This window comes from Macaca nemestrina, chromosome 5 (genome assembly GCF_043159975.1).
Source record: "Macaca nemestrina isolate mMacNem1 chromosome 5, mMacNem.hap1, whole genome shotgun sequence".
In the NCBI taxonomy this organism is placed as follows: domain Eukaryota; kingdom Metazoa; phylum Chordata; class Mammalia; order Primates; family Cercopithecidae; genus Macaca; species Macaca nemestrina.
In genome coordinates, this window is record NC_092129.1 from 4,780,253 (window position 1) to 4,801,160 (window position 20,908).

The 20,908-nt window shown below is 44.1% G+C and overlaps 1 protein-coding gene across 2 annotated transcripts in view; it reads left to right on the forward strand.

Annotated features, from left to right (window-relative positions):
* The first annotated feature begins 583 nt into the window (after positions 1–583).
* The window catches only part of LOC105487633 (ribosomal protein S6 kinase A2), a 460,596-nt gene continuing 440,271 nt past the window's right edge, over positions 584–20,908 (forward strand). Inside the window, exons 1-3 of one of the 2 annotated variants that reach the window (XM_071096223.1) lie at positions 584–688; positions 1,122–1,201; positions 4,905–4,964. In XM_071096223.1, the coding sequence (XP_070952324.1) occupies positions 1,139–1,201; positions 4,905–4,964 (123 nt within the window). In that variant the 5' untranslated portion in view covers positions 584–688; positions 1,122–1,138. Of the gene's footprint in view, positions 689–808; positions 1,202–4,904; positions 4,965–20,908 lie in introns of those variants that run through there. The other variant, XM_071096222.1, reaches the window with a different exon arrangement.

Consider the following 20,908-nt stretch of genomic DNA (forward strand, 5'->3'; position numbering starts at 1 on the left):
GTGGCTCAGGAGGCCTCGCTCTCCTGCGGCGCCTGGCTGTGTCTTCCGGGTTCCTTCCCTGAGCCTCAGGACTTTGTCACCTGTGAAATAGGACGAGGTGGAGACCTGAAGTTGCTGAGGGGCAGGATACACGTTTGAATTAATGTTTTTGTCCCTCAGGCCCTGCCACTGGGAGCCCGAGCGGCCCACGTGCCTTCCATCCTGGCCCGCAGAGGCCTCAGTGCTGTCTCGGGCAGTTCTGGGCAGGGCTGGGGAGGGCCCAGCGGACCCCACGGGCAGCCCTCGCCTCTTCCCAGCTATCTGTCTGTCGTCCCTCTTCGTCCCTCTTCTCCTGAGGTGCTGTCCCAGCCCTCGGGGGAGGCAGTCGCTGGCAGCTCAGTCAGCAGCGCGTCCAGAGGTGCCGGAGTCTCCTGTACGCCCCGCAGGAAGCTGTGCTGCCTGGGGCCCTCCCCTCGTCCCCTCCTCCGTCCCTGTCCCTGTCCCTCCCGTTCTGCGGCGGGAGGTGGCGGTGTGGGTCTCCCGGGAGGTGCGGCAGGCTGGGGAGGTGGGGAGGGGTGTGCTGGGGGTGGGGGGACAGACCTGCCGCACCCGCCCAGCTCCCCGCTTCCCCAGCCCTTGGTTGCTATGCAGTTTCTATGGCAGCAGCATCCTCAGACTCAACTTTCACCCTCATTTAGAGCCAATTAAGGTAAAATAGTGAGGGGAGGAGGGAAGAGCATGGCCAGGGAAGGGAGGGGGGAGAGGCAGGAAATCCAATTCGAAGCTGCAAGTGCAGCGTTTACTCTGCCAAAGTCGCAGTACAGATTCTGAAGCCGCAGCGCCGTCCCCTCCTTTCCTCGCCCCAGCCTGAGCGGGAAGCGGCAGCAGCTCCCCAGAGCCCTGGCTTGGCAGGGAGGGGACGGGCACCCGGGCAGCCATATTGCAGCCCCCCGGGTCCCTCCTCCTGGGCAGCCGCGGGCCCCGCACTCACGACCTCCTCTGGGAGCCGGATCTGTCCTCTCCATCGCCGCCACCCGCCAGCCTCTGCGTCCCTTGGCTTCTGACATCCCTTCTGGCCGTCCCCCTGTGCCAGTCCGAGCCTCTATTTATTTCCTTTCTTACTATCAATACTTGACCAGCAGAAAAGGAAAGTTTAAAAATGCCGATCGCACAGTTGCTGGAACTATGGAAAAAAATCGAGGTGGAGCCTATGGAAATAGAGGTGAGTGCAGGAAGGAACGCACTTTTCACAGCATTCTCAAGAATCCGATCTCCGCAGCCAATGCATTGCTCATTTACTATAATCAGCGCATGTTTGTTAGGTGACTGTGATGGGTCAGAGAGTTGGGTGTCCAGTGTGTGTGGATGTATATGTTGCGTTGTGTATGCACATGGATAAACACTGCGGGTGTACACACACACGGCATTGTGTGTGGTGTAAATACATAAATGATAATGAGTACAAGAAACAAATTGTTGCCCTTAGGGAAACTTCAGGATGCTTCTTAAAGTCTGTGTAAGTCTTAAGTATTCCCGTTTCCAAACTAATCTGCATCAGTTTGATTTTCCTTCAACAAGTGGCTTTAAATTAGAAGCCTTCCATTTGCTACAGTGAAAGATGAAACCAGAAGGCAAAAATCAATGATGAATCAAGGAACAGAGAGCACAAAGATAATGTGATCTTAAACGAGAAAAGATAATGCAACCTTAAAAGGATGAATGGTCAGATAAAGAAGTGTGATTAAACATAAATAGAAAAGATAATGAAATCCAAGTGTTCCTTGCCCATCCCAGGGCTGGTGGGTGTGCAGGAATCACTGCTGAGAGTTTTTCACTCCATGCTTCCCTGGGGACATGCAAACCTCTGCTCCACGGAATCTGATTTGCTCCATTTGAATTGGAGATGGTCAACATACATTTTCCTAGAAGAGAAAGTTCCCCAAATTTATTAACATCTACTGAATTATTAGATATACCTGCTCTGTGTTTATAGCAACTCAAATGGCATTTAAACATGGTTCACTTTTCATCACTCACCAAACCTCAAAATCCAATTTAATTTTTGCTTATCTCCTACTCCCAGCACTGTATTTATAAATTCAATGCTATTTTAAATTTTGTTTATTTTTGTATGTATGTCTTGAGGTAGTCACCTAACATAACTTTAAATTGAATGGGAGATTCTGTTTTAGAAGAGAATTTACTTAATGCTTCATGTTGAATACTTGCCTTGGAAAGGCAAACTAAATAATGCTTGACATATGTGTTGATGTTTAAGAGAGATTGTTGGGCATAGCACAGACATTAAAGGCCATTTGTTTTAGATGGAACAGCCCAGATACATACTGCTGCTTATGGACAGTACCTGAGGTGGGAGAAGGACGACACCAGGGCTTCTTACTGTTACTGATTCTTCTGTTTGTACATGGGGTTGTTCTTGGTGTTGAGGACAATGCCTTGGAAAGATCCAGTCCCTTACTGCGGTTGCCATTTCAAGTCTATTTTTTCTGAGAGATTCAATTTTTCTAAATATCGAATTAGTGAATGAGCAAGTGATTAGCTAGAAGTTCTTTTCTCATTTTCTAGTGCTTCCTATCGCCCTGTCTGGTCATCGTCAGCACATTTGCTTGTGCTGAAGCTGGAAGGTGCTCAGCCCTCATGAATGAAGGGTTCATTCAGAGGGAGGATTCCGCCCTGGGCTCAGAAAGGATGGGAGAGAGGGGACAGGGGCTTTACAATTCCAGGTGGGACCCTGGTCTTCACATTATTTCCAGTGACCAAAGCCATGAGGAGCAGCTCATGTTTCCCGTATTTCTCAAATTGCTCATAAATGGATCGGCAATGAATAGATTCACATGATTTGAAAACTATGCCATGAGCCTAGAATGCACTTGCAAGTGGCAAGAATTTGGAGCTGAGTTGACTGATAGCCTGCCCTGCCTTGCCAGCCCCAGGAGAGGGCAGATGGTAACAGTTTTGAGGAAAATTGGATACATTAAATAGCCCCTGAAGCAAAATAAATTTTTTTCAGGCTTCTTAGCTAAATTTTTTCAGGAGAGCATAACTGGTGGAGTATGGACAGTGTTAAATTCCTATTTACTTGGAACCCAGAAAACCAGAGTTCTTTCTCTAGAAAAATGAAAGCTTAAATATTAACCCTGAGGTACTTCAAGTTTCTGAGGAAATTTCCAAATCCACAAAATCCTCTGTGTTTTGGAATTCAGAGGCTGATTTTACTCTCTAGTTTTGTCTATGTTTTATGTTGTATGGTATCAAAATAACTCACATATCAGGAAATGTGGCACAGCTATATGGAGCATATCTGGCCTCTGAACTCCAAATTAAATGCCCTAAAACCCTTGCAGGAGGAGTCTGCATGCTTTTCTCATCAGAAAATCTGCTAAGAGATTGTAGTGCTTATTTTTTAGTGATTTAGTTTAGATTTTAGTGCTTTAGTTCCTTGCTGTTATGCAAATGTGACACGGCTGATGATTGGATTTCCAGGGACAAGAATCAGCATTCCTGGATTCATGTTTTGCTCTAACCACCTTTTCGAGTTGCTATCCTTTCTGGCCTGTTTTCCCAGCTGTAGTCTGAGAGACCTGAACTGAATTGGGTCTGAGGTCCATTGTACTAGAGAACACTGCATACAGTTTATAAAAATTGTAGACCAGGGGAGATTCATCTGACTGTCCAGGGGAAGTCTTTGTGGTTCTCTGCGTTGTTCCGAGATATTTCAGATGATATAACTTACCCATAAATGAGTGTGTTGACAAGGAGACATACTAATTAAGAGCCAGAACCTCCAGAAAACCCCTGCAGAATCTAGCATGAAAAAGAAATATGTAGTATTTCATGAATTATGTTCTGGCAAGTTGAAGGCATGTCTCAAACGCAGGACTTTTCAATCATTGCTTTCAGTGGGGTTACAGCAGCCAAGGGCGTGCTTTGGGGGAAAGACAAGAAAATGGGAGAAATGATGAGTAAGGCAAGTCCATAAGCCAGTCCACAAGGTATGGCTGACCCATTTTATTTGTGTTCTCTTGGAGGAATAAGCATGATTTTTTTCTCTGGGATGTCATAATGCATTAGATTGAGAAAGAGAAAACTCCATTTTTAAACAATGCAGATCAAACATGATTCTTTGAAGATTCATAGTCAAGCTTGGATAGAGATGATTATCTCCTGGCTACTTGGTGAGAAGATGAAACTAGAAATAGTAATAATGACAGCAGTTCACTTTGAGTGTCTACTGCATAATAGCCCGTGCTGATGGCTGGCTGGTGTTCCTCCACGGAGCTCTCCCCACATGTCTAGGTAGAAGCACTGCCGTGTCTCCGAGGCCCAGGTTAAGCAGTTGGCCCCAAGTTAAGTAGAAACCAAAGACTCAGACCCAGATGGAACTGCTTAAACCACAGAAACACTTGCTTTATGTTTTATGAGCTGGGCCTCATTGCTATGCTGGAATCCATTCTGCCAGCACTCACTCCGGACTGATTTGGTTCCATTCTCATGGGAGTGGTCACACAGGCCTTCACTGCTGCTCTGTGCTTCCACATCAGCTCCGTTCGTTTTTTAGCTTCATGAAAATCCACACCTTCTCCACTGGCAAGAATCACCTTGTCCTCCTTTAGATTGTGCTGTAAGTCACACTCACTTCATTGATTTAGTCGTTTGAGTTAGAGTTTAGTCTGAACACTCCTTGCCTTACTTACCACCTGTTGTATAAAGGATCCATCTTGGGCATGAAGCATCATACAGTTGCACATAAATTCAGGTGGGAAGGGACGGTGATATAGTTTCCATGTCCTAGAGAACTCATGGGGGATATTTAGTTAGTACTTTTTCATATTGGAAACCTGTATGAGGCCATCTACAAACACATGGCAATGCTAACCATCTTTAACATCTGTCTTTGTTACCAGACCACAGAGGAGGATCTCAACGTGGATGCTGAACCGGCCACAGAAGACACTGCAGAAGAAGTAATTATACACGTTTTATTACAGTCTGCTTTGTTTGGGGAGATTGGGCCCAGAAGGTAGTGAAGGGGGAAATGGAAGTTTGAAATTAAATATCTGCGAGCAATTATTTTAGTGACATATGTGTCTCAAGACATATACACGCACAAATATATATACATGCACATGTACATATTATGTGCTTATTATATTCAGTAATCTCCCTCAAAAGGAATAGTTGGAGCATAGGAAGGAAGGCTGTCAATCGAGGTGAAGTTCGTGGTCTCCTGGCACGGGTGCTTGTGAGGGGCATGGTGTGTTAGTGCCAGTCAGGGAGGCCTAGGAGTAACCAGCTGGCCTGGAAGGCTGGTGTGGGGCTCCCCGTACCGTGTCATGTGACACAGCTGCTTAAAATGTCTGATGAAGAGCTCAGCAGAGCTGGGGAGAAAAGCGGATTCCATCTGTGGGAGTTGCCTTTCCAGTGGGCGGAGAAGTGTCCCAGGGCCTGTAGGGGTTGACTGGGAAAGAAGGAAAGAGAGACAGAATATCAGCCTGAGGGGGACATCAAATGGAAGAGAAGAAAGAGCTCTTGCTGCTCCAGGCTGTGCATGTCTTCATTTTCATGCCGTGCGGGAGCTTGGGCCTGACCCAGGCAACAGAAAACAGACTTAGACTTTAATAAAGTAAAAGTATCTCAGCAACACTGGTGTTCTCAGGGGAGATTTTGGTAACAATAAGCATGTCCATCAGGGAGACACTGGACACAAAAGAGCTAAATTCGAAAGCTGAGTTGAGGCTGTAGTGAAGGCTTTGTAGTTACACAGCCACACTTCCACCACTGGGAAAGGAAACGCTCTCAGAGGTGGCTGGAGCCATGGACCATTGACTTGGCCATTAAGAAGACTGAGTCGCTCAGCCACATGCCACCTGCAGCCAGAAAAGTTAGAAAGTTTGCAACTCTGTTGACTTTTAAGATAGCTGGCAGATACTGTAGACTGGAAGGGTTGGATCGATGAACATTACTGGTTTTAGAAAATGGTCTGCTCAGATGCTGAACGCCGCATTTCACTACCATCTAAACCTATGCACACCAATGCAACATTTAAGCCAAGTGTCACTGGATCTTAGGATCCGATGACATAGTCCACTGGTTAAATGAAGAAAAATGGTGTTCGGCTGCCTTGCGTTTATCCAGCTGCCTTTCGGTTCTGTGCGTTTTCGCTGATGTGGGAGTCTAGAGTCCGGCTCTCTTCTAGCTGCGCAGCGATCCAGCTGCATTCTTAAAACACTATGCTTGGCCTGGCCTTGTACCTTTGCATCCCCTGGGAGAGTAGACAGTGCCACTTTTGCCAGTTCCATGAAGGTCAAAGGGTAGGCAGACGAGGCAGTGACTTTCCTGAAAATATGATGCTCAATCTGATACTTGCAAAGTGGTAGGAGTGGGAAAGGAAGGTGTACCCTCCCTGCAAATTCGTAAGACAGCAAATTCGTAAGGCCAAGGGTTTCAGAGAAATAACTGGCTGTCATTTTTCAGAATACTTTTCTAGGCTTTCGTGGGAACTCTGATTTCCAGGGAACTTAGTGCGTTTACTGCAGGCAGACTAATGTGATGCCTTAGTAGTTGGCTTCAGGAGGCTGTCGACAGGGCCCTGAGCCAGGATGGGTGCAGCAGACTCTTCATTCTGCTAGGTTCAACCGGAGCAGCAAGATTCCATAACACCATGTCCTGCTGCATTCAGGCTGCCATAGCAGAATGCCACACTGGGAGGCTTCTACACAACAGAAAGGTATTCTCATAGTTCTGGAGGCTGGGAAGTCCACAATTAAGGCATGGCAGGTTTGACGGCTAGTGAAGCACACTTTTCTGGTTCATGGCCAGCCTTCTTTACCCTGTGTCCTCAAGCGGTGGAAGGGACAAGGGAGATCTCTGGGGTCTCTTTGATAAGGATACTAATCCCATTCATGAGAACTCCACCCTCAAGACTTAATCACCTCCCAAAGTTCTCACCTAACCTTTATTGCTAGGATTTTAACATGTGAGTTTTGGAGAAATATAAACATTTAGACCATAGCACATTATATGCCCAAAAGTGCTTATACACAACTAACAAAAAATTCTTTCATTAACGGTGTTTATTTTTTAAGAGCTCCTAGTCTCAAGTTGTCTTGTTCTCTACATTTTTGATGGAAATCTAGATGTGAATCTATCATAGAATGTAATGAAAGAAACCAACCTCTTTAAAAGTTTTTTTTGATAATGGAATATGAGATGGAGGAGATTATTACTGTTTCTGGATGCTTACTGTATCTGAATAATAGAAAACCAGTATATCTTTGCATCTTAATAAATGAAGGAATAGAGTTCCAAACAGATTTTAGGAGTATTTTGCAGAACTATAATATTGATATTTAGATACATTTGCAGTATTTGTGGGAAGAATGAGAAAATACTGGAGAAAATTACTTGTTTACTTGATGTTTCTGATAGATGATGCTGAAAACCCAACATGGAATTTTTGAGTCTAGCTGCAGATGAATGTCATTTGAATACTCTATGATGTTGTTTTAAGTTTTGTTAGAGAGAAGCTTTTGACATCCTTCTTGGCCTCCAGAGTGGTTGTTTGCAAGGTCTTCTCTAGGTGAGGGATTTATGGCTCAAAAGAGCCATATTCTGAACAACAATCACAAAACCCTTTTTCTTCTTTCTTCTTCTTCCTCTTTCTTCTTCTTTCTTCCTCTTCTTCTTTCTTCTTTCTTCCAAATGCAGTTTTGTTATGTGGATATATTGTGTAGTGGTGATGTCTGGATTTCTAGCCTAGCCATTACCAGAACAGTGAGCACGGTACCCGACTTATGATTTTTCACTCTCACCCCCACTCCTGCGCTCCCACCTTTTGTAGCCCAGTGTTTACTCTTCCTCCTATATATTCATGTGTGCTCATTCTTTAGCTCCCACTTATAGGTGAGAACATGCGGCATTTGAGTTATTTCACTTAGGATAATGGCCTCCAGTTCCAACCACGTTACTGCTAGAGGCATGATTTCATGCTTTTTTGGGGGCTGAATAGTATTCCATGGTGTATCTGTACCACATTTTCTTGATCGAATTCTTTGCTTTTGGACACTTACGTTGATTCCATGGCTATGCTATTGTGAATTGTGCTGTGATAAACAGATAAGTGCAGGTGTCTTTTTTGTATGATACTTTCTTTTCCTTAGTGTAGATACCCAGTAGTGGGATTATGGATCAAATAGTAGTTCTGTTTTTAGTTTTCTGAAAAATTTTCGTATGTGTTTTGTAGAGATCATGCTGATTTACATTTCCACCAACAGTGTATAAGCGTTCCCTTTCTCTACATCCTTGCCAACATCTGTTGTGGTTTTTTGGAAAAAGAGAAATTTTGTGGCAACTAAACTGATAAACTTTTCATGCCTGTTGCCAGTCTGAACACATATGACAAAAAGTCATCTTATTTAGGAAAAAAATCATTCAAGTCAGCGGCAGTTTTCCCATCATTTATTCAGCCAAGAATATTTATTGCTAATCTGTAGGGCAGGCATTATCGTTCACGGAAAAGAAGAAAAAGGTGAGCGAGGCTTGCCCTGGAAGAGCGCAGGAGGCGCTGTGATCACTCCAGCTTGTGAGTACTTTCACTGATAAGAGTTTCGTGGTGTAGGCTTCTCACATAGTTTTTGAAGTGTGGAAGGCATTTGGGATAGATCACGTATGATATCTAGGCATGTGATTCCTCGCGTTACAGTTCTGTGCAGCTTCCGAGAAGGTGAGTTCTGGTGAAGGTCCAGTGTGAAGCTTGGGTGTAAGACAAGATATCTGTTCTCCAGCTTGGGTGTTACTGCAATACACCTTTATTCACCATTGCTGAGGGAACAGCCTCCTCCCTCAGGAAGGCAGTAGCAATGTGGGGGAGTTTGTGTTAGAAATTCATGGGACGGGTGGATTCTTGGTCTAATTTCATCTGACGCATCAGAGGCGGCAGGCATCCTTCCTATTCTGAACAACAACCACAAAACCCAGCAGATTCTGTCAGGAAATATTTCTTTAAGGGATTACTTGAAGGGCTCTGTATAGTGACATCACAGTCATGGAAGAAAAATCTGGAAGGAGAATGACGCCTGTGGGCAGGCGAGGCCCTGGCTCCCTGAGGTTCTGGGCTCTCCCCTTCCTCCCTCCCTCCTGCAGGCCGTGCATAGGGAGGCAGAGAAGCACCAGGGATGAGAGTGCCTCCATGAGGCGACAGCTCCGTGTGGGAAACAAGCTCATGGCTCGCCTGGGGACTTCCCTGCAGGCCTAACTGGGTGGACTTGTTTGAGGGTCTAGAGGCAACTTGTTGTCTTGTTGCCTGGGAACCTGATCTGGACGTTGGGCCAAGTGTACTCAAACGAACCTCACAGCCACACTCATGAGACTTCGGTGGGCCCAAAGCCGAGCACTGATCTGTGTGCGATAGGACGTGGTGGTGGCGCTTGGCCAGCCTCCTCTGAGCTGCTGTGCTGGCGGTTGGGAGGGCTGATGCTGTCCTGATGGAGGAGGAGAGCCAGCTTCAATGGCTTTGGGCCAGGAGAGGCCCCACCTGTCCACTTCCATGGCGCAGAGGTGAAGTCTGAGCAGCGCCAGGCAACGCCCACCTCCCAGGGCTCTGTGCTGTTTTGTTGTATTTGTTCCCTATGTGTTCTCAGATTCATAGATGATTTTTAGGTGAGTTTTCATTTCACAGAACAACCTTTGAAAAATATTAGAATTTGTTGCATGAATTTATTTTTTTATTTTTATTTTTATTTTTTTTAGACACAGGGTCTCACTATATTGTCGAGGCTGGTCTCGAACCCCTGAGCTCAAACGATCCTCTCGCCTTGGCCTCCCAAAGTGCTGTGACTACAGGCATGAGCCACCACACCTGCCCTGTTGCATGGATTTTTAAAGTGCTTAGATTTCAGGGTTATGTTTATTAATAACAATAGGACCATTTTCTTGTTAGGTCAACTCTAGAAAACCAGATCTAGGTGCTATTGAAAATGTTAGCAGGATTCCACTTGATTTCCTTGTGGCTACTGAAGTACTTCCCTTTCCTCTCAAATTTTACGATTTTTGATAGCAGAATAGAAAGTATCTGGGCCGGGGGGCACGGCAGGTGGCATTTCCTGCTGTCACCATCAGTTGGCAGGACGCAGCTACATGGGGATCACAGGGCTTCGGCTGCCGGATGACAGTCTCTTTGAGCCAAGGAGGACGCTGAAGACACAGCACCAGCTGAGAGGTCACAGAGGGACCCTCAGGCCTGGACAGGCAGCCTCCTTACAAGGGCATCCAGGGGCCCATGGGCAGCTGAGGGCTGAGCCTCCTGAGCACATCAGTGTGGCCTCCTGCAATGCCCAGCTCCCGCAGTTGCCGAGTGGTTGCTGCTTAGACCCCTCGACGAGTCCCCTGGTGAGGAGGAAGGCCAGGAAGAGATTCATGGCAACAGACAGCAAGCGTGAAAGAGAGAGCCAGTCAGGGTGTATTCAGGAGCTCTAGGCCAAAGCTCCAGCAGGATATGGCCCGGGACAGGCTGAACTGCCTGTGCGGCCACATCGCCTCTCCTGTCTCTGCAATCCAGAGTTCCATTGTTCCTCGTAAAAAACAGAAAAACAATCTAAACTGGTTTGAATAGAAGTGAGACAAGGTGAATAATGAAGCCCAGGCACTAATGAAGCAATTAAGAGCAATGCAATTACTGTTTAAAAGAAATAGCTACTAGATTTGAAAGAAGAGTGATAAAACAGTCTTCCAGTCCTTGCTTATTACCTCCTGTGAATCTGTCTCTGTGGCGACTCTAAAAGCTGGTGTTACATAAGTCACCATGATGGTGTCAGTCTATTTGCATTTGGATTTCTTACTGTTTCTCTCTCCAGCAGACAAGAATCACTTTAGTCCTTGCAGAAATGCTAGAAAAGGGTAGGGTAAGCATCATGCCTTCTGGAAAGAGGGTGATGCGGCTAAGCCACTGCAGGCCCATCTGTGTTTAGACGCACTGTGGGGTGGGTGAGAATAACATTGGCTTCATGGAACATTAGCATTTATTGAGGCAGAAAAAGAAGAAAAATGTATGATTTTGTAAAGAAGATTGGGACAGCATATCATTTGATGTGTAAGTGGTAATTACTTGCAAGAATCCACAAAAGACAAAAAGTCTGGCTCTTGTCATCTGCAGACATCTCTCCTTCTGGATATTCCTTTCTCACTGAGTGTTTGTCATTTGTCATTCCTGGGCAGATGAAGACAGTTTATAGCTCTTTTCAGTTTCTGGGATCCTCATTTTTCTGCTTCTGTAACAAAGTCAGCCTTTGCACATTTCCCAGAGTGCTTTCTTTCCGAGAAGAAAAGGATTACTCAGTGCGAACAGGAACATTCTCCAAAATCGTGGGCACCGGCTGGAGACCATGTCCCGTGGTCTCAGAGCACCAAATCAGGAGCCTGGAGCGGAGCGTTTGCTGCTCGCTCCTCACACATGGCTCCAGGGAATGGGCACCAGCAAATGGCCTGTGGGGCCTTCCTTGTAGCTGCTGGGGCAAAGCAGTAAGTGTCTCCGCAGCCTGGTGATTTTATTGGGATGCCGGGGGGGTGGGTCTCATAAAACGCTGGTTCTCAAGAAAAAATTGTGCTCATCCGATCACAGCCAAGAATCACCTTCTGCATTGAGGTCGTTGCTAAATCATGAAGCAAAAGACCCAGTGAAAGCTACGTTTTCTGTGTCTAGTGTGCAGAGCAGCAGGTTGGAGAAAGCCATGAGATCCCGTTTGGGTTTGGGTGTCTGGAAGGCCTCCCAGGTTTGAGCCCCTGAGGACTGGTGGCGTGGCTATCCTCCTGCCTGCAGAGGAACAGCTGTGAAATAACAACCCGACTCTTGACGTGCGCCTGTTTTCCATGCCTCGTACCCTCCCTCAGCCCTGGGAAGTGGGCAGGGGATCTGTTAGTTTTCCCCCATTTTTCAGGTGGTGAAATTGAGGCATCACAGATGATGTAATTTGCTAAATATAGCAGGGAACTAATGAGTGAGGGAATTTAAACAAAGGTTTTTTTCTACAGACTTATTTTCTCCTCCTAGAATCCTTCATTTCCCCCAGCGTACTCAACATTGGGGGCAGATTTTTTATTTTTGGCTAATGCACTCAGGTCATGGGTCAAACCTGGTGGCTCAGTCCCTTCTGTTCAGGCCTTATCTCAGTGCTACAGGCATCTCTGGTCACAGGGAGGGTGCTGGCCACATCTGTCCCTCTGTGTCCCTGTCATCTCCCTCCTTACCCACCCCATAGGTGCATCCCCCGTGAGACCTCAGAAGCAGCCTGAGCTTTCCTGAGGAGGCCTCAGGGGCTCAGATCCATGCCCCCGGCCGAGGCTGTGTGGAACTCACAGGACCTTCATTGCCACACTGAGACTTTTTATCCTATTTTTCCATCTCTCTCCCCTCTCCACACTGGAAAAAGACAAACATTATTCCTTTATGTGTGCGTAAAAATCCAGGGGGTTTTAGTTGGAGCTGTTTTAAGAAATTATACCTCCCCATTCTCTGGCTGCTGTCTCGTCATAGGTGGGATGTATTATTGATTTACAAGAATTACAAAATCTTCTTATAGTTTATTAATGCTAAATGGATAATTTAATTATGGTAAGATTTATATACATATATAGGGTTTTTTTCTTAATTGAGTGGATTTTCCCCCATAGATAATGCTGTGTGTGTTTGGGTAAGATGCAAGGTGTCAGAAAATTGTATAGCTTGTTATCCTTCAGATATTTTGAAGTAATGGGGAAAAGAAATCCTTGTACCCTTGTAACGTACATGCAGCTGAGAGCTGGGTGTGGAGATAGACTTTGCAATTTATGTGAGTCATAAAATTCTCTAGGGAATCATGAAGACATATTTTTCCAGGATATATAACCCAAACATCCCACTTGCCAAATGCACATTGAGTAGCCACCGTGAAGGAAACGCCTCCGTTCCACTTCTCTGGCGGAGGCCCCGTGGGCACAGCAGAGCCAGGCGTGAGTGCCCCTTGTTCCTGAATCTGGAGTCTCACACTTCTCTGGTGGAGGCCCTGTGGGCACAGTGGAGCCAGGCGTGAGTGCCCCTGGTCCCTGAACCCAGTGTCTCACTTCTGTCCCATGTAGAACAGAGGGAGCAAACCCTATAAAACCATTTCCAAAGAAAGCGAAGGTGAGAATTCAGTGAGCTTGAGGAAACGGCTGTGAACACATGCTGGGTGTCAGTCTCAGGCCACACACTGCGCTAGGCACATGGGACTGAGTACTCATAGGATGCAGCTCCTGTGTCGGGAAAGCTCATTCTACATGAGGATTTAGCCACATAAATGCATATCTCCAAGTCAATAGGGTAAACATAGCAACATCCTTCTCGAAATGATGAACGATCTCATGGATATCCATGGGCGGGGGTGGCCTTGGGCTCCTCCACTGCCAGCTACACACTTGGTGGCTCAAGCCAATCCACCCCTGCCTCACCCTCCCTTCTCCTTTTATTCTTTGGGCAAAGTCTGGGGAGTGATAGCTGTGGGTCTGGCCCTGTGCTGGGCACCAGGATTCCATGAAAAAGAAGAGTACGAGTCTTCTATTTTAGCATCCTCGCAAATAAACAACTCAACAAGATGGTTTCACATGGGGGTAAGTACTGTGCAGAAATAGGGTGACAGGGAGTGCTCTGGGTCGGCCATATTAGCAGAGGCATGGTGCATGGTTACCGTAGACTTCTCTACCCATGCCATGTTTAGACTAAGACCTTACTGATGAGAAGAAACCAACCAGCAAGACCTGGGAGTGGATTGTCCCAGACAGACAGACCCTGGCATGGCCGGACCAAGGAAGCCTGAGCTTGGCTTGGCTTCAGGAACCACATGCAGGCCTGGGGCTGCCCAGGCTGGCCTGAGATGCACGTGGAGAGGAGAGTGTGATGTCAGGATTTGAGGTCATGGCAAGGTCTTGGATTGTATTCTTTTTTCCTGGAAGCCTTTTGGGATTTCTAAGCAGGAGAGTGATGGGACTCCATTTTATATATATGTGTGTATATGTATATTTGTGTGTATATGCATATACGTATATATATTTTAACTAATTTAAAATATACAACTAATTTAACTAATTCTTTAAAAATTAATTTTTTGTTTCAATAGGATTTTGGGGAATGGGTGGTATTTGGTTGCATGAATAAGTTCTTCAGTGGTGATTTCTGAGACTTTGGTACAACTATCACCCAAACAGTGTACACTACCCAGTGTGTAGTCTTTTATCCTTCAACTCCTCTCCTAGCCCTTTCCATGAGTTCCCAAAGTCCATTGTATCCTTATGCCTTCATGTCCTCATAACTTAGCTCCCAATTATGAGTGAGAACACACAATGTTTGGTTTTTCCATTCCTGAGTTACTTCACTAAGAATAATGGTCTCCAGTTCCATCCAGGTTGCCGTGAATCCCATTATTTCATTCTTTTTTATGGCTGAGTAGTATTCCATGGTATATATACCACAGTTTCTTTATCCACTTATTGATTGACGGGCATTTGGGGTGGTTCCATATTTTTGCATTTGCAAATTATGCTGTGTGAGTATTTTTTGGTATAATGACTTTTCCTCTGGGTAGATACCCAGGAGTGGGACTGCCGGATCAAATAGTAATTCTACTTTTAGTTTTTAAAGGAATCTCCACACTGTTTTCCATAGTGGTTGTACTAGTTTACATTTCCACCAGTAGTGTAAAAGTGTTCCCTTTTCACTGCATCTATGCTAACATCTATTATTTTTTGATTGTTTAAATTATGGGCGTTATTGCAGGAGTGAGATGATACCACCTTGTGGTTTTGATATGCATTTCCCTGATAATAAGTTATGTTGAGCATTTTTCCATATACTTGTTGGCAATTTGTATATCTTCTTTTAAGAATTGTCTATCCATGTTCTTAGCCCACTTTGATGGATTGTTTATATTTTATTTTTGATTTGAGTTCCTTGCAGATCCTGAATATTAGTCCTTTGTTGGATATATAGATTGTGAAGATTTTCTCCCACCCTGTGGGTTGTCTGTTAACTCTGTTGATTATTTCTTTTGCTGTGCAGAAGCTTTTGAATTTAATTAAGTCCCATCTATTTATCTTTGTTTTTGTTGTATTTCCTTTTAGGTTCTTGGTCATGAACTCTTTGTCTAAGCCAGTGTCTAGAAGGGTTTTTCCAATGTTATCTTCTAGAATTTTTGTTGTTTCAGGTTCTTAGATTTAAGTCTTTGATCCATCTTGAGTAAATTTTTGTATAAGGTGAGAGATGAAGAATGAGTTTCATTCTTCTACACGTGGATATGCAATTATCCCAGCATCATTTGTTGAAAAGGGTGTCCTTTCCCTAGTTTGTTTTTGTTTGCTTTGTTGAAGAGCAGTTGGCTGTAAATATTTGGCTTTATTTCTTGGTTCTCTATTCTCTTCCATTTGTCTATGTGCCTATTTTTATTCAAGTACCGTGCTGTTTTGGTTACTATGACATTACTGTGTAGTTTGAAGTCAGGTAATGTGATGCCTCCAGATTTTGTTCTTTTTGCTTAGTCTTGCTTTAGCTATGTGGGCCCTTTTTTCATTCCATATGAATTTTCAAATTGTTTTTTCTAGTTCTGTGAAAAATGATGGTGGTATTTTGATGGGAATTGCATTGAATTTGTAGATTGCTTTTGGCAGTACGGTCATTTTCACAATATTGATTCTACCTATCCATGAGCATGGAATGTGTTTCCGTTTGTTTGTGTCATCTATTATTTGTTTCAGCAGTGTTTCGTAGTTTTCCTTGTAGAGATCTTTCACCTTCTTGGTTAGGTATATTCCTAAGTTTTTTTTTTCCAGCTATTGTAAAAGGGGTTGAGTTCTTGATTTGATTCTCAGCTTGGTCACTGTTGGTGTGTAGCAGAGCTATTGATTTGTGTACATTAACTTTGTATCCGGAAACTTTGCTAACTTCAATTAACAGAGGAGCCTTTTGGATGAATCTTTAGGGTTTTTTAGGTATACGATTATATCATCAGCAAACAGTAACAGTTTGACTTCCTCTTTACTAGGGTTTCCTAGGTATACGATTATATTATCAGCAAACAGTGACAGTTTGACTTCCTCTTTACCAATTTGGATGCCCTTGATTTCTTTCTCTTGTCTGGTTGCTCTGGCTAGGACTTCCAGTACTATGTTGAATAGAGGAGGTGAAAGTGGTCATCCATGTCTTGTTCCAGCTCTCAGGGGAAATGCTTTCAACTTTTCCCCATTCAGTATAATGTTGGCTGTGTGTTTGGCAGAGATGGCTTTTATTACCTTCAGGTATGCCCCTTCTATGCCAATATTGCTGAGGGTTTTAGTAATTAAGCAATGCTGGATTTTGTCAAATGCTTTTTCTGTATCTATTGGCTTGATCATGTGATTTTTGTTTTTAATTCTGTTTATGTGCTATATCACATTTATTGACTTGTTTAAACCATCCCTGTATCCCTGGATCCCTGGTATGAAGCCCACTTGATCATGGTGGAGTATCTTTTTGATATGCTGTTGGATTCAGTTAGTTAGTATTTTGCTGAGGATTTTTGCATCTATGTTCATCAGGGATATTGGTCTATAGTTTTCTTTTTCTGTTGTGTCCTTCCCTGATTTTGGTATTGGGGTAATAATGGCTTCATAAATGATTTAAGAAGGATTCCCTCCTTCTCTATCCTGTGGAATAGTGTCAATAGGATTGGTTCCAATTCTTGTTCAAATGTCTGATAGAATTCTGCTGTGAATACATCTGGTTCTGGACTTTTTTGTTGTTGGCAATTTAAAAATTACCATTTCAATTTTGCTGCTTGTTATTGGTCAGTTCAGAGTTTCTGTTTCTTCCTGGCTTAATCTAAGAGGGTTGTATATTTCTATGAATTGATGCATCTCCTCCAAGTTTTCTAGCTTGTGTACAATAAAGGGTGTTCATAGTAGCCTTGAATAATCTTTTGTATTTCTATGGTATCAGTTGTAATATCTCCCATTTTGTTTCTAATTGAGTTTATTTGGATTTTCTCTTCTTTTCTTGGTTAATCTCACTAATGGTCTATCAATTTTATTTATCTTTTCAAGGAACCAGCTTTTTGTTTCATTTAACTTTTGTATTTTCTTTTTGTTTCTATTTCATTTAGGTTTGCTTTGATCTTTGTTATTTCTTTTGTTCTGCTGGGTTTGGGTTTGGATTGTTGTTTCTCCAGTTCCTTGAGGTGTGACCTTAGATTGTCTATTTGTGCTCTTTTAGACTTCGATGTAGGCATTTAATGCTATGAACTTTCCCCTTAGCACTGCATTTACTGTATCCCAGAGGTTTTGATAAGCTCTGTCACTATTATTGTTCAGCTCAAATAATGTTTTAATTTCCATCTTGATTTTATTGTTGACCCAACAATCATTCAGGAACAGGTTATTTGATTTCCATGTATTTGCCTGGTTTGAGGGTACCTTTTGGAGTTAATTTCCAATTTTATTCCACTGTGGTCTGGGAGAGTACTTGATATAACTTTGATGTTCTTAAATTTACTGAGCCTTGTTTTGTGGCCTATGATATGGTCTGTCTTGGAGAATGCTCCATGTGCTGATGAGTAGAGTGTTTATTTTAACAGTTGTTGGGTGGAATATTCTTTAAGTATCTGTCAAGTCCATTTGTTGTAGGGTATAGTTTAAGTCCATTGTTTCTTTGTTGACTTTCCATTTTGATGACCTGTCTAGTGCTGTCAGTGGAGTATTGAAGTCCCCCCACTATTATTGTGTGACTGTCTCTCTCATTTCTTAGGTCTAGTAGTAATTGTTTTGTAAACTTGGAAGCTCCAATGTTAGGTGCATGTATATTTAGGATTGTGATATTTTCCTGTTGGACTACTTCTTTTATAATTATATAATGTCCTTCTTTGTCTTTTTAACTGCTGTTGCTTTAAAGTCTGCTTTGTTTGATATAAGAATGAATACTTACTCCTGCTTGCTTTCGGTATCCATTTTCATGGAATATCTTTTCCACCTCTTTATCTTAAGTTTATGCTACTCTGTATCTTTTAAGTGGGGCATTTAGGCCATTTACATTGAATGTTAGTGTTGAGATGTGAGGTACTATTCTTCTCATTGTGCTATTCGTTGCCTGAATACCTTTTTTTTTTTTTGTTGCGTCATTGTTATATAGGTTTTGTGATTTTTATGTTTTAAGAAGGTTCTATTTTGGTGTATTTAGAGGATTTGTTTCAAGATTTAGAGCTCCTTCTAGCAGTTTTCATAGTGCTGGCTTGGTAGTGGCAAATTATCTTACCATTTGTTTGTCTGGAAAAGATTGTCTCTTTCCTTCATTTATGAAGTTTAGTGTCACCAGATACAAAATTCTTGGCTGATAATTGTTTTGTTTAAGGAGGCTAAACATAAGGCTTTTGAATTAGCCCAATCCCTTCTAGCTTGTAGGGTTTCTGCTGAGAAATCTGCTGTTAATCTGATAGGTTTTCCTTTATAGTTTACCTGATGCTTTTGCCTGATAGCTCTTGAGATTCTTTCCTTCATCTCCACTGTAGATAACTTGATGACTATGTGCCTAGGCAATGATCTTTTTGTGATGAACTTCCCAGATGTTCTTTGAGCTTCTTGTATTTTGAATATCTAGATCTCTAGCAAGGCTGGGGAAGCCGTCCTTGATTTTTCCCTCAAATATGTTTTCCAGAATTTTAGATTTCTCTTCTTCCTCGGGAACACCAATTATTCTTAGGTTTGGACGCTTAACAGTCCCAAGCTTCTTGGAGGTTTTGTTTACGTTTTAAAATCCTTTTTTATTTGTCTTTGATGGATTGGGCTAATTCAAAAGCCTTGTCTTTGAGCTCTGAAGTTCTTTTTTCTGCTTGTTTGAATCTTTGCTGAGACTTTCCAGTGCATTTTGCGTTTCTCTAAGTGTGTCCTTGATTTCTAGAAGTTGTGATTTTTTTTTTATTTATGCGATTTCACTGAAGAATTTTCCTTTCATTTCATATATCATGTTTTGTTTTGTTTTGTTTTTTCTTTAAGTTGGAGTTCACCTTTCTCTGGTGCCTCCTTGATTAGCTTGATAATTGACCTTCTGAATTCTTTTTCCAGCAGTTCAGAGATTTCCTTTTGGTTTGGATCCATTGTTGCTGTGCTGGTGTGATCTTTTGGAGGTGTTAACCTTGTTTTGTCATATTACCAGAAATGTTTCTCTGGTTCCTTCTCCTTTGGGTAGACTAGGTCAGAGGGAAGAGCTCGGACTCAAGACCTGCTTTTCAGATTCTTTTGTTCCATAGGGTGCTCCCTTGAGCACCCCTAGGGATGGGGCTTCCTGAGAGCTGAACCGTAGTGATTGTTTTTGCTCTTCTGGATCTAGCCTCCCAGCAGAGCTACTGGGCTCTGGGCTGGTACCGAGGAGTGTCTGCAAACAGTCCTGTGATGTGATCCATCTTCAGGTCTTTCAGCCGTGGATACCAACACCTGCTCCAGTGGAGGTACAGGGGAGTGAAGTGGACTCTGTGAGGGTCCTTGGTTGTGTTTTTGTTCAGTGCACTGGTTTTGTGTTGGTTGTCCTTCAGCCAGGAGGTGGTGCTTTCAGGAGTGATTCAGCTGAGGTTGTATAGGGAGAAGACGAGCTTGCCCTCGGGTCACCTTTGAAGTATTCAGGTTTCTCCGGAGGTGGTCAGGGCTGCAGAACTCCCAAGGGATTATGTCCTTCATCTTTGGCTACCAAGGCAGGTAGAAAAAGACCCCCAGGTGGGACAGGGTTAGGTGTTTCTGATCTCAGATTCTCGTTGGGCAGGGTTTGGTGTGGCTGCTGTGGGCGATGGGGGTGTGAGTCCCAGGTCAATGGAGCTATGTTTGCGGGGGGCCTCTGCTGCATCACACAAATCACCAGGAAAGTGGGGAGAAAGGTGGCAGTCACAGGCCTCACCCTGCTCCCTTGCAGCCCACAGTCCTAAAGGCTGGTCTCACTCCCACTGTGCCCCCAACAGCACCGAGTCTATTTCTAGGCAGCCGGTGACCTGGGCTGAGAACTTGCCCCAGACCACCAACCTCCCCACTGAGAAGGCAGGCAGACTCACAGATTTTCAGTGTCTCATGGGGCCTGCAGCGGCGATGAAGTTCCTTCAAAGAGTCCGTGGATTCTCTAGGCTTTCCTGGTATGTTGCTGTGGTAGTTCTTGGAACAAAAGTTCATGATGTGGGTCTGTCCACATGCTGCTCTGTCTGTCTGAGCAGGAGCTGCACGCCAGTCCTGCCTCCTATCGACCATCTTAAGCTCCATTTTCCGTGTCTATATTTTGAAGAAAAGTAGCTCTGGCTGTTGGGCTATTAGCACAGAGCTGGCTCAGGTGCAGGCGGTGGGGCATGACGCTCATAGTAGAGATTTGAAAGGCCTTCCGGTCCATTATGGATACGGCCCCTCTGGCTTCAGTGCTGGATTAGTCTCCTGGAGCCTGGCAACAAAGTTCCGTGCACTGGGCAGCTTAAATAGCAGAAATTCACTCCCTTACCGTTCTGGAGCTGGAAGTCTGAGATCACAGCATCTACAGGGCTGGGTCCTTCTGAATCTGTTCCAGCCTCTCCCTGTCCTCAGTGCTTTGCTGGCGACCTCTGGTGTTCCTTGGCTGGTGGGATTCTCTCTCCAGTCTCTGCCTCCATCTTCACATGGCATTCTAAGAACTGCAGTTATATTGGATCAGGGCCACCCTGGCGACTTTCATCTTATTACACCTGCAATGACCCTATTTCCAAACAAGGCCACATTTCGAGGTCCGGGGGGGGGCAGATGGTGCAGACTCACATATCTTTTGGGGAGCGTAATTTGACCCCTAGCAGGCACTGTGCTTGGGAACCCCCGTTTGGTTGGCGTCATGGGTCAGTGTCTCAGAGTCTTTGCGAGAGACCCTGCTTTTTGGGGCATGAGCTAA